This window comes from Nannobrachium achirus (assembly GCF_963921795.1).
Source record: "Nannobrachium achirus genome assembly, chromosome: 3".
Taxonomy (NCBI): domain Eukaryota; kingdom Metazoa; phylum Chordata; class Actinopteri; order Myctophiformes; family Myctophidae; genus Nannobrachium; species Nannobrachium achirus.
This window is the reverse complement of record NC_137812.1, coordinates 33,688,160-33,701,851: the sequence shown is the minus strand read 5'-3', so window position 1 is coordinate 33,701,851 and position 13,692 is coordinate 33,688,160. Positions and strand designations below refer to the sequence as shown.

The 13,692-nt window shown below is 39.1% G+C and overlaps 1 protein-coding gene across 1 annotated transcript; it reads right to left on the bottom strand.

Annotated features, from left to right (window-relative positions):
• Positions 1-731: 731 nt before the first annotated feature.
• LOC308282190 (up-regulator of cell proliferation-like) lies at positions 732-13,447 on the bottom strand (the record flags this gene model as incomplete). Its single annotated transcript, XM_080722535.1, has 3 exons — positions 13,437-13,447; positions 9,394-13,094; positions 732-776 (listed from the first exon to the last, which is right to left on the bottom strand). Exons 2-3 carry the CDS (start codon positions 13,081-13,083, stop codon positions 732-734), a joined length of 3,735 nt encoding a protein of 1,244 aa, XP_080578661.1. The 5' UTR covers positions 13,084-13,094; positions 13,437-13,447.
• Positions 13,448-13,692: the final 245 nt, after the last annotated feature.

The window sequence follows — 13,692 nt, the reverse complement described above, 5'->3', positions numbered from 1 at the left end:
TTGATGTAGGACCAGACTCTGTATTCCACCTGTACAACAGTTAACACACTGACTGCAGTTCTATGCTTTATTCAATTACAGACATCACAACATGAGAAAAAGACCATCAAATCATCTCAGATTAACAGAAACAATTGTGATTGTGTGTATTGTTTCAGAATCTCACCCATATTGCGATACATGGTACTTGAATTGTGATGGATGGTCAGTGGTCATTGATTCATAATCAGGAATTCTTTTCCCTTCTTCAGCCAACCTTTAGGATATTGACAGATCATTATTACAAAGTACAGTAATAGCTGTCCCACTTTTATGTTTCACTGTACATAAAGTGAAGTCAACCTACCAGGCAGTGAGACATAAAATGTGATAGCCCTTGTTGTTTAAACAATAAAATACTACTACTATTGAAGATATCTCGCCAATATTAGGATCATACACAAACTATGGTTGCCAACTACCTGAAATTCAAATAAGAAAAAATACAAAAAATAAGGTATGCCCAGAAAAAGTACAGCTTTTATTAACCACTTGAAACCCAACATAGCCAAAAAAGCAGATCTACAAGCACATCACAACACAAATCTTTCTGGGCAAAGAGATTTAGAAAAAAGCGATCCAAGTACAGCGACAACTCAGGTCCAGTTTATATTACTAAGGCAAGAAATTCAATATCTAACCTTTCAACAGGTCCAGCGAAGTGAAGAGGGAAGTCCATTGATCTGTCACTCCTAGAAGGGTAAGCAGAGTCCCCAGACTCTCCTCTCATCTCTAACCTGGGAACACATAAACACATGTTTACCTTAAAAGTAAATGTATTTTTAACATTCTTCCTTTATTTCATCAGCTTGTCTTTTGCCTAAGCCACCAATATACAAATATGCATGAATGTAAGCACGCACATGTGCGCGCACGCACGCACGGGCGCGCGCGCGCACGCACGCACGCACGCACACACACACACACACACACACACACACACACACACACACACACACACACACACACACACACACACACACACACACACACACACACACACACTTTTTCAAACTTTTGCATTATGTACCACCCTGTTTAATGCTTAAACCATAACTTCATCTACTCATCAAGGTCTCAAATTAACTGGTAAATACAGATATTTGAAATTCTCTCATCTCATGCTGGGAGCACATACTGTAAATTGGATATTTAACCAACACATTTTCTTTCTGGCATTCACAAACCTTCCTAATGACTAAATTTGAGATCATTTCTTGAGACGGATCACAACTCTGCATTGCACAACTTCATATATTTGTGGAAAAATGTGTCTTCTACGTCCAGAATCATTAAACTGCATGTCATGCTAATTATTTTTTTATGGTTCCGATGTAATTCAAATAATATTTCTTTCATCTCACCATTTCTGCTGTGTATGAGGTTCCGCTGTAGCCTGTTCTTGTTGATTCCCATGACTGTGTTCAGAAAGGACAGAGGACCCTGACCTTGATCTCTCCTCTACTGGCCTGCATGACATGCAACAAATATCAAATTACTGGTGTTTGAATATATCTTTATTATTGTGGGCTCGCTGAAAGGCGAGACTAGTATGTTATACCAAAACTTTATACCGGTAGGTCAAGTTCTTTCTCCTAAAAAAATTATCAACAGTACAAACTAAGGCAGGGCCCTTAGCCAATGAGGAGCAGCCAAAGGGTAGATCTTTGTGCCCATACATGGTGTTCTATGCGAGCTCACACTGTTTCGTAGGAACAGTATTTCTATCATTACCAGTAAGACGCCTAAGGGCGAAAAGCAACCTCGCCCTAAAGGACCAGGTTGCGCAGGACGGAATTCGCACAGGACAGAATTCATTTGCAAGTGTGATTCGAGTTGCGGTTGTTTGTTTAAGTTGGACTCGTTAAACTAACACAATATGTCCATATATGGGCATTCCCAGATATGCGCTTTATTTGCTGACGTCATTTTGCAGCTGTGAGTCTGACAACAAAATTACGTCACGGCTTAAGAACCGGATATTGATGGGCATAAAAGGGATTCTATTAGTGTGGTTGCCCTAACAGGGCATCATCTGGGAAACTGATGTAGAGGGCACTCAGGCCAGGGATCTCCATATATGGGCATAAAAGGGACAAGGACGTAATTAATGTTGCTAGTGTTACTCACGGACAAGATACAAGATATGGACAAGATGTGTCGGTTTTCATACTTAACTGCGACCTACGGTCACAATTGTTATTTTAAAATAGTTTGATCAAGCGTATAGATATTTCCATCATTTCTACTTTCAAGATCCCCAACAGTCAATAACCTGAAAGCTGAAGTGTGGTATTTTGATACTGCCCTGAATATACAGTTTAGCTACACACATACCCTTTAGTAGTAGGACTGGGCATGTCCTGTGTTTGTTGCAAGAGACTTTCCTCCATCTTGTCTACTCCAGGACGATACTGCTGACTTTACAGGCTCCCGAAGTAAGAACAATAGTGGCCCTATCTCACAAACACACACACACACACACACACACACACACACACACACACACACACACACACACACACACACACACACACACACACACACACACACACACACACACACACACACACACACACATTTAGTTTTACTTGGTTCCACAGATAAATAATGTAAAATAAAATAGACGACCAACAAGCTCACAAGCTTCTTTCTTATATTATTTGACACTTTGGTCAATTTTTGTTTTCCATAGTAATAGTTTGTTGAATACTTTGGATGCAGTAATGGTCCTTTTCTTTTCTTTTTTTCTCCAGGTATTAAAACAGTCTTAAAAGTAATTAAATTGTCACTTGCACTGACATCTTGGGACCCCCAAAATCACATGGGGATCCCCCTGCAGGGGTCCTGATACACATGTTGGGAACCACTGGATTAGTGACTTAAGCGTTAAGATCAGTAATCTTCCATCTACGCATAAGTGAATCAGAGAACTTTCACTTTCAACTTGATTAGCCTACTTTATGGCTTAAATCAGTGACCCTTTGACAGACCTTGTTGTTTGCTTTACTCATACAGCTTGTAAATCAAGACTAAAGTACAACCTAGCCTAGGGTGTTGGCTGCAGACATGAGATAAATTGATAACGGCCAATCTTGCCACTTATAGTAGTGTTCAGCACGTTATTTCACTGAAACTTAAACCAGACTTTGATCAGGTTTCAGGCCCACACTCTCTCAATTAATTAAACAAAATACTCACCACCATTGTTGCTCACCCGCTGAGATGAGCTTCTTCAATGAGCTTCACACTCTGTCTTGTGTTCCTACAATGAAGACATATAGCTGGTACAAAACATTGCAGTGTGTCACAGAGTGGCAGGTTAACACACACACACACACACACACACACACACACACACACACACACACACACACACACACACGCGAGTACACACACACACACACACACACACACACACACACACACACACACACACACACACACACACACACACACACACACACACACACACACACACACACACACACATCACTACAATTATTTAGCTTTAGTTAGTACAAAGTACAAAATGTGAGTATTCTTCAGATTGGTTGACTATTGTGACTTCAGATCTGTAATCTAATCTTCCATCTATACGCATAAGTGAATCAGAAAACATTCACTTTTAACTTAATATCAGTGACCCTTAGACAGACCTTTGTTTGCTTTACTCATACAGCTTGTAAATCAATTCAAGACTAAAGTACAACCTAATAAGGAACAGACATAAAATATAACAAATTGGACAACAATGCCACTCATTTTGAATAGTGTTCTGCACTTCAATCTACAGTAGCACACACAAGCAATATGTAGTCATTAAATCTAAACATAACAGCTCCAACATTTACATATACTTTTGAATTTATAATTTGTATTTATTCCAAAGCTGCTACAGAAAGCAGTTATACCTGCAACACAAGTTGTTTTATTCAAGACCATTATGAACCACAATATTCTCAGCTAAAGAATTTGATAAGGATCCATAAGGTTTATTTATTTGCAAGATTGAAAATTCCACAACTATAAATGGAATTCACAGTCTGATCAGTTGTGCAACTTGGTCACAAAAACAATGTATAGTTATAATGTATATATTGTTTATAAGTTATTTCACTAAAACCTACATCAGACTCAAATCAGGCTTCAATTCATTTATACAAAATACTCAAAAAATACCTTTTTCTCACCCGCCGAAATGTGCTTCTTCAATGAGCTTCACGCTCCGTCTTGTGTTCATACAATGAAGACCTAGCTGGTACATAACATTGCTGGTGGTGTGTCACAGAGTGGCAGGTTAAACATTAATTGATAACAGATACGTGTTGTACCCAATATACGTATATTGGCACTGCCCTCCTATCTGATCTGAGCAGTGAGCACAATGACTGACCTTTGAGACACCATCTGTAATGTTGCTGTACAATTAAAGGTGTGTAAGATCTGAATAATAATCACTACAATAGAGTTTTTGTTCAGTAACAGGAGTCTCCCCATGTTCCACCTCTTTAATAAACAGAAACTATACATTTCTTTCAGTTGAGAAACCAGGAGAGAGAACGCAAATATCAGTTTAAAATGTATGGTGTTTCAGTTCCAATTTTGTCTTATTTCTTTATTTTACAACTTCCAATTTCACTTATCCTGAGATCTCTCTCCTGATTGACAGAAATTGGTATCCTGACCTGAAAATGTATTGTCTGTTTACCAAAGAGCTGGAGAGACTATGAGAGACCTGTTTATGAACAAACAGTAGAGCAATGATTACTATATATAAAGCCATTTAAAGGGCAACTTTGTTTTTTTTACAACAAGGGTTCATATTTTAGATTGTAATTAATGAAAAGAAAAGTGAGTGTTAAAATGTTTTCATTTTCTTCGTTCTATTGTTTTATCGTGTTTACCGTGCTAAAATGTGGGGCATGCGTACACATGGGGGCATGCGTACAAGTGGCTAAATATGTCTTTTTAGACACAATAAGCCAGCAGTTTCTTTATTGCTATTTACAGTAACACTTCTAGCCCCCATAAGTCACATCCAACCATGAAAGGTTGCGTTGTATCTTGGGAATGGGCTTATTCTGTGTAAAATTACATATTTAGCCACTTGTACGCATGCCCCCAACCACTGAAATAAGAATCTCAAAAACAATAGAAAGAAGTAAATGAAATCAATTTATCACTCATATTTTATATTCTTTAATTACAATCTAAAATATGAACCCTTGTTGTAAAAAACTAAAGTTGTCCTTTAACAAGTATTTTAACAAAACATTTCAACTACAATATATCAAGGGCACCCATGAATTTGGCCGCTGCCTGTCACCCATTTGAAGAGATTTTGATTTTGAAAGGATTTTGTTCCAGGAACCCCCATAAGGGTGCCCTCAGACCAAAATACCTATGAGAGTGGAATCCGTGTTCCGCCAATGCATTTCAATGATAAGGGAGCGTTTTTTGCAGAAATCCTCTGCTGGCATGAAACCGCTTCACTCTCATTGAAATGCATTGGCGGAACGCGGATTCCACTCTCATAGGTACATTGGTGTGAGGGCACCCTAAGAGAAGATTTGTCTAAAAAATTTCGGCTATTCCAAAATAGCCGATCTACAAGCTCACAACGGGGTGTGGTGCGACATGTTATGAGCTTGTAGATCGGCTATTTTGGAACAGAGTACAAATAAAATAGTATAATCAAGCTGTTCTTCATTTTTCTGGGGACGCCCTTGAACCCCTCAAGGACCCCTGTGAGTCTCAAGACCCCACTTTGCCCCACTTTTGGTCTCAGTTTGTTGCAATCCATACCACACTTGGCACCGACACCATGACAATAGTCACACAGGGGCTACACCAGGGGCTCCCGGACACTCCAATCTGTACAAAAACACTATAGTCCAGGTCTGGATAAGTATGGAAAAAATAAAAGAGAGTATGGAAAAACATGTATGCTTCCAGACTATAGCCTCTATTCTATTTCTAAAATATAGATATGATATACATAGCATACTATTTAGGGAAGTATCAAAGCCTATGTCATACAGTACTGTAGACACAAAAGTAGAAATTGAGAAAATAAATTGACAGTCTTGATCCAAGCCAAAGATGTACTTTTTACTCCACTACAATTATTTGAAAACTTTAGTTACTTTTTAAAAACTACTTCAGATCAATATATCTACAAGCTCACAACACGTCGACATGTTGTGAGCTTGTAGATATATAATATTGTTGTAGATCTGCTAGCCTATTTTCAAAGGATTTTATACATTTGGAAACTTGTGAAATGGGACATTGTGCATAATGAGTAACCTACTTTTATTTTAGTACATAAAAGTATATTTTGATGGCAATACTTTGGTATTTTTACTCAAGTACATTTTGAATACTGGTACTTTTAATTAAGTATTTCTACATTGTGGTATTTTGTGGAGGAAATACCTCTTCCACTTCAGATTGGTTGACTAGTGAGTGAGATATACTGTATGTAATCTTCCCTATACACATAAGGGAATCAGAAAACTTTGAACCCTTTTAACTTAATTCACTTTATGGCTTAGCAGTGACCCTTAGACAGACCTTGTTGTTTGCTTTAATACAGCTTGTAAATCAAGACTAAAGTACAGCCTAGGATGTTGCCAAAAGACATAAAATAAATTGATAACAAATTGGACAATCTTGACACTTATTGTAATGAATAATGTTCAGCACTGCAATCTGGCACACATAAGCAACATGTTGTCATGTTGCCGGCAAGAACTTCAAGCCACTTTCACCCCTGGTTGTGTGAGCTTGTAGATCAGCTATTTGAACTATTTAAATAAAATCAAAACAGTAAAAAATGGCAAAAACGTTTAGGGATAAGAGGTAAGGCATGAATGAAAATAGCGCCCATAGTGTTTTGTATTTGTTGATGACATGTATTATTGTGTAAATGTTTTATCCTATGTTGATGCATGATAAATCATCAGAAAGAAAACAGAGGCGAAAACGTAATTTCCTCCCTTGCCTTCAGCCTGTTGAGATGGAAAAATATATATTCAATTCAATTAAATCTTTATTTCAGAAGCAAGGGAGATCCATATCACAATAAAAACACAATATAATATAATATATATATATATATATATATATATATATACCAGTAAGACTCCCTAATCGGGAGATAAGCGACCGCCAGGTCGCAGCGCGATTTTTGGCCAAAATGTGTAGGAGCCGTGTCCAAAAATGTGTTTGAAAAAAATCGGCCTGATGGTGGCGCTCTATGGGACAGATCCATGTTGATGACATGAGTGTAGAGATACTGTGTAGCGATTTGCGTGATTTTAGGGCAAAATCTGTAGGAGTAGTGTCCAAAAATGTGTTTAAAAGAATTGGCCTGAAGGTGGCGCTAAATGTGACAGATCCATGTTGATGAGATGAGTGTAGACATACTGAGTACCGATTTGCGTGTAGCACAGCAGGGCATGTACGGTAGGCACCCCAACATTCAAAAACATCTGGCTTGCACTGGAGCTTCTTGTAGCTCTCAGCACGTTGCCTCATACAGTCATTATAGGCCACTGTGAGTCTCTGATACTGCTTGTTTGTAGCGACACCACAGGTGGGCAGTACTGTACAACAGAATAGATCAAATAAGCCACAAATATTTGTGACAGTAACCGCACACTCAGGCCCTGAACATACTGGAAATAAGGATCTTTAATGTAGAATTGCATGAGCAAAGCATTTCAATACATACAGCATGTCAACATTATGATGCTCACATATCATATCATGGGACAAAAGAGAATACTACAAATACTGTATTGTAGATCTTCACTCTGTATAAATACAGTAATCAGCATACTGTATACATACACATACATATATTGTGTATAGCGTAATCATCAGTAATATAAACACAAATGTAGGCTATAGTGTACATAGCACTTTGGTTATTAGTGCAAGCTGCTTCAATATATGTCTACACAGTAAGTTACACTACCTAACATACCGCTGCACAGTGTTTAACACAAGATCCATGCATATCCATACAATGATCTTACTTTACTTGTCATTTATTGTCACATACAGTATATTGTATGACAAATTACATAATGGCGTTTTCTCTACTTGTTCACTGGGTTGTGTCTTGTAATTGTCTACAGAAGCCTTGGTTCAAGTTATGTCTACGCTCACCAGCACTCTCACCTAAAACATAGGTGCCATGCGAAAGGACCAAATGCATTTTGGAAAAATATGTTTACGGCGAATTTGCCTGACACCATGTCTACCATATCTGCAATATTCATGTTGTAGCATGGCTCTCTCTGCAAATGCTTTATGCCATCTTCAGGTCAGTGTTCATTATACTGTACATCTTGCATTTAAAAATAATAATAACAATAAAACTATTGCTCATGAGAAAAAGTAAAGAAACAAATTATCTACAGTGTTCTTCTCATGAACAATTTTTGCAGTTAATCTTTTTATTTAAATGTTATTTCCACAGCTAGCCTGTACTCCATAAGAATGCGAAGGGATATCACGTCATTGGATTCTTGCTTTTAATTAATTCAGAATCAATGTTCAATTGCAAAACAGACAGGATAGCTGATATAATATTATAGACCTTTCACAGTTCACAAATTAATAGGACTGGCTGGCTTTAACTACTTAAAACCCTATACTTCATTGACCGGGCACCCCTGCAGGTTTGTACTTGGCCCCCTCCTTTTACCCTCTACACCAAATATCTACACTAAATCGCATGAGCATGTACAATAGATCTGCTATTTTTGCTGAATGTTAGCCTGCGTTGTGACATGCCCAGTATAGGGACGCTAGGGTAAGGGTTCACGCGATTAAACTGGATAATTGTGACTATTAGCACAGCTACTTTGTCATGGATGTTTTCTTTAAGCTAGTCAGTGCGTCACTGTAGGTTAAGCCTTTCCAGCTGTCAGGGATTTTAACTGGAAGTGCACCACAGTCCTTGGCTATTTTGTCATTGAATGTGAGCATCACATACTTCCAGTAGTCTGAGGCCTCCATGTTGGAACCTGTAGTTAAATTCCATTTGTGGTAGTGCGTATGGGAGTCCTTGCTTGACCTACTACTTCTGCTTGTAAGGCTGCCAGTTGATGCTTTTAGTCCAGGGAAGGAGCATATTTCTATGACTAATAACATCTTTGAGTCTCTGGTGCCATTGAGACCTTGAGGACGGTGAGCTGAGGAAAAGTGTTCAGTGTGATCTTTCTCTCCAGCTTCACACAGTGCTTTGCAGAAGGGACATTGTTCTCTGCATCCAAGCAGTCGGTTTAATAGCTGAGTTCTGAATAGTAGATGTCTAAGTCTCTTTCCATTATCTACCCTCTTGTCAAACTCAGTGGACAGCAATTTCTCCATTTCAATCACATTTTCTGTGATAGAGTCAGCCAACTGATCTTTGTATTCTATGTCAAGAATCATGATGGAATCGAGAGCATTCTCAGGGAAGTGAAGCTTCTCCCCAAGTTCTTTGCAAAGAGACTGAAAGAAGGATGCAGTTGTGATCATTTTGACTATCTCAGTGAGATGTTTCTTTTCAAACATGTTGAGGCAGGGCAGCTTTCCACCAAGTTGATCCACAAGCCAGGTCTTTAAGAACCTCTCATAGTTGTGTATGTATTGCTTGTATTTCTTGTAGTCCTGTTTCACGAGAAGCTGTTTTAAAATAGAGTACTGGAGTGCTCCTTGTTGGCTCAAATCCTCTGACCCTGCATCAATCAACATATCCTCTACAATATCTGGAGCAGTTCTCTTGGTCACATAATCTATTACAGCTGGCTGTAAACACAGCTTGGCAAAGTCTCTTGCTTTCTTCTGGCACTGGTCTCGGCCATGGAACCTGTCCAAGAAATCTTCAAAGTAATTCTTCTTCCATTTCTGAAGCAACAACTGTGGGTTGTTTTTAGCAACAAAATCATCGTGCATCTTCTGAAACTCAGTGGCTGCAATGCCACAGATGTACAGTTTGAGACCTATCGCTGTTTCTTCATTGAGTTCCGGTTTCTTGTGTTGCCTAATTGATTGATCTATTATTTTCAACAAGTCTTGGAAATGGGTTTCAGAGTAATCACCTTCCTCTTCCACAGTCTCTGTTATGAAGGCATTACACTCATTGATGATCCCATCACAAAGGTCTTGCTGTTTTTTCCTGTGATAGTCCGAATCTCCATGCTTCACCAGACCACCAATCTTCTTCCACCAGCCACCAGATTCTACAGCAAATCTCTTTCTGGCACATGTTTCCAAAGTCATTTCATCTACCCTATAGTTGATGTTATGCTGTCTGGATACATTTTCCTTCAATGTGGAAGAAATCTCCTCTGGAATATCTCGTCTTGAGGGACCTTGGAAGTTGATCTCACCATCAATTACAGCTTTATTCCATACACCCTCAAACTCTTGTTTTAGAGTTTGATGAGACAAACTAGACCTTTTTTTGCTGCAAAGATTTAGCAAACACAGGATATTCTTTTCAAGCAAATGTGCCTTTAAACTTTTGATGTCTACCCTACTCTCAATTAGCTGGCTTTCCAATACTTGTAATTTGTTAGTCACTTTGCTTTCATTGTCCTGTCTGATCTGATCCTGAAAATCTGTTAAATCATCACTACTCTGGCATTTCTGGATGTCTAGAATCAATTTCTTCTTAAATTCATAGACAGCTTCACTATATCCAATACTAACTGGAGCCATGGGTGGAAGTCCACACCAGAGCCCTGGTATATAACTGCAGCTGGTGTCTAAGTCAAAATCCATCACATCTGTGAACTTGGTGATGGTGTCATTGTGTTCCATTTTGGCAGCTGCCACAGTCATTTCATCCAACTGTTCCAGTAACCTTTTCCTTTCTCTTATGTTGGTATCTGGAGCTATAAGTGCATTCTGATGCACAAAATGGCATTTTGGTTTCTTCACCACTTTTTTCATCCCAAGAAAATTGCGAACCACAATCTGCAACATGTCCTTCATCTCTGCAAAGGCCTCCATCGTCATGTTGATAACTGTGATGTCACTGAGTCCCACCACCAATGTTACCAGTTCATTGTCATGTTCATGACTCTCATTTTGTTCAGCCAGCTCTGGGGCCTTTAGTCCCTCTGTGTCAATGATCAGGACAAAGTCACATTTCAGCTCCTCTCTGAGTTCTTTGTTGACTTTGATCAGCTGCATGAAGGCACCTTGTGTGCATCTTCCACTGCTTACAGCAAACTGAGCACCAAACATGGTATTAAGGAGAGTGGATTTCCCTGTGCCTTGGGCCCCTAACACTGTAACTACCTTGATCTTGCTGTTTGACTTCGTTTGAGAATGTAGACATGTAAGTACATCTGTTATCCACTTGAGCGGGATGCCTGAAGCATCTCCATTCATAAGTTCAATTGGGTGACCTTCCAACACCATGTCCGCATATATTAGAGGAAGTCTCTTGATTTGCGTCTCTTGAGGACAGTTTTCGAACTGTTCAGACTTGTAGAACTCATATAGCTGGCCCAGTTCACGGAGAAAATGCTCAAGCCCTAGCGAGCAATCTGATATTTTTTTATCCAAATGTGCAATCGCCGTCTTTTCTTCTGGAGATTTCTGGCAAAGGTCTTTGTATTGTGTTCTCAAATCCAACAGGTACTGTCGAGATAAGTTGTCTAGGCTGATTCTCATCCATTTCAGGAAATAGGATCGTTCTATGTTGGAGCCTAATATTGCACTGAGGAAGCATTCCATGGTGGCTGTCATTTTGAAACGTTTCAGTTTCTTCCTCAGTTCCTCTTCCCTTGTTTTAAGAGAGCTTATATCTTGGTATCCAGCTTGGCGTTGTTCTTTATCTATAAGGGAGAGCTCCCTCATGATTCTTTGTAACGGTAGATGTTCCTCTTTGAAATTCAGTGTGTCTTTTGTAATTTTCCTGGTGATTTCACCTGCCAGGCTTTTGGCTTTCCTACACACTTCACTGTCCTCATCTACCAGTATCCCATGGTGACGAGCAACATCAGCCATGCCTTCGATTGTCACAACATTTTGACTGCTATATGAGATGCTATTAACAGATTTAAGCACAGTTTTCACAAAGTCATTATCATGTTGCTGTTTCTTGACAATCATTTTTATGTTATTAAATCTGTGGGATGCACTTCTGTTTTGAAAAGCAGGTTTCTGCCCATCTACCACCAGAAATAACTGTGCTTTAGTGTTTTTGCCTTTGAGGACACTGACAGAGGCCTCATAATCATCACTGAAAATGTAAACCGCAGCTGATGTCTTACAGAGAAAGGAAAACTGTTGGTCAAAGGACCTAATGTCTCCCCTTAGGTTTGCCACAGCCACAGGTTTATCAAAGACGTCTATGGTTTTGTTCCCACACGGGAGAAACCAGCTGATTTCAACTAGACCGTCTGATATCTTTCTGGAGGCATCATCACAATCCATGTCACGATGGACAAATGCATTGTTAAGCATCTTGTTCAAAATCTGATACTTGCCTAAGCTGTCCTTTCCTAGACTGACGAAGGAAACTAATGGGATTTTAGAGGCCACAATACTTTCTTCAACAAATGACTCAGAAGATGTGCAGGGTTTGAACTTCTTAACAAGTTCTCGCATTGGCCAAAGCATTAGCGTAGTTTCTTTTGTATCACAGTTTGGCAGTAGGAGAGGAACAGCAAATTGACACATTGTCATTTTCTGGACCATCTCCTGTTGCAGAGCACTATCTGAGCACAGAAACAGTGCAGTTGTGAGATCCAGTGGGTTGATAGCATTGGCTTTGTTGCTCTCCGATTCCATTATGTCACCACTGTCTAAGTCAAAAATGTATTTGTCTTCATCTGATGTTACACACCTAACACTCCTAGCATCTACATTTGCTATCATAAGTTTCTTTAAAAATGCTCCTGGAAGTGATTGCATTGAATCAAGAGGCTCATCTGATGTAGTATTGTGGCAAATCTCAAGAGCACCACATAATGTCAACTTATCTTCATAGTGTTCATTCAGTCCTGCGCTGGATAACACCCCCATAAGACAGGATCCTGTGAAATAAGAAATTGCATTGCATTTAATATACTGTTTTGATTACACAATTATTCAAAAACTGCAGTTTTACGGCTATTCATTTAACCCGCTTTTTAAAGTAGCAATATGTTATATTGCCAATTTTCCAAAATTCAGCTTTATGCAATACTGTCTGTGGGTTAGTACCTTTCAAAATGTAAAATTAGTCAGCCTAGTACCTTCTGAATAAGACATAGCCTGTCATGTTGGATTCTGCAAGTCTGTGAACTCTCAATCAACACTTCAATACTAACCTGTAACACATTCCGAACACGGTCCCAGAATTTATAATATACAATAATATAATGCAGAGCTCTTACTTGTGCTTATGGTTTTGGTCACAGGTTCACTCTGTTCCCCATCTGGCAGCACAGTTGAGACACTGATATTGTATTCAGTGTCAGGTTCTAGCTCAGAGAGTGTTCTGCTACAGCTTTCGGTGTATATAATCTTGGGCTCTGCATCAGGGATTCCATAGGAAATTACAAAATGCTGTTGGATTTGGTCCATTCTGGGAGCCTTGGTCCATCTCAGGGTTACAGAGTTTGAATTCAGATGGTCAACAATCAAGTCGTT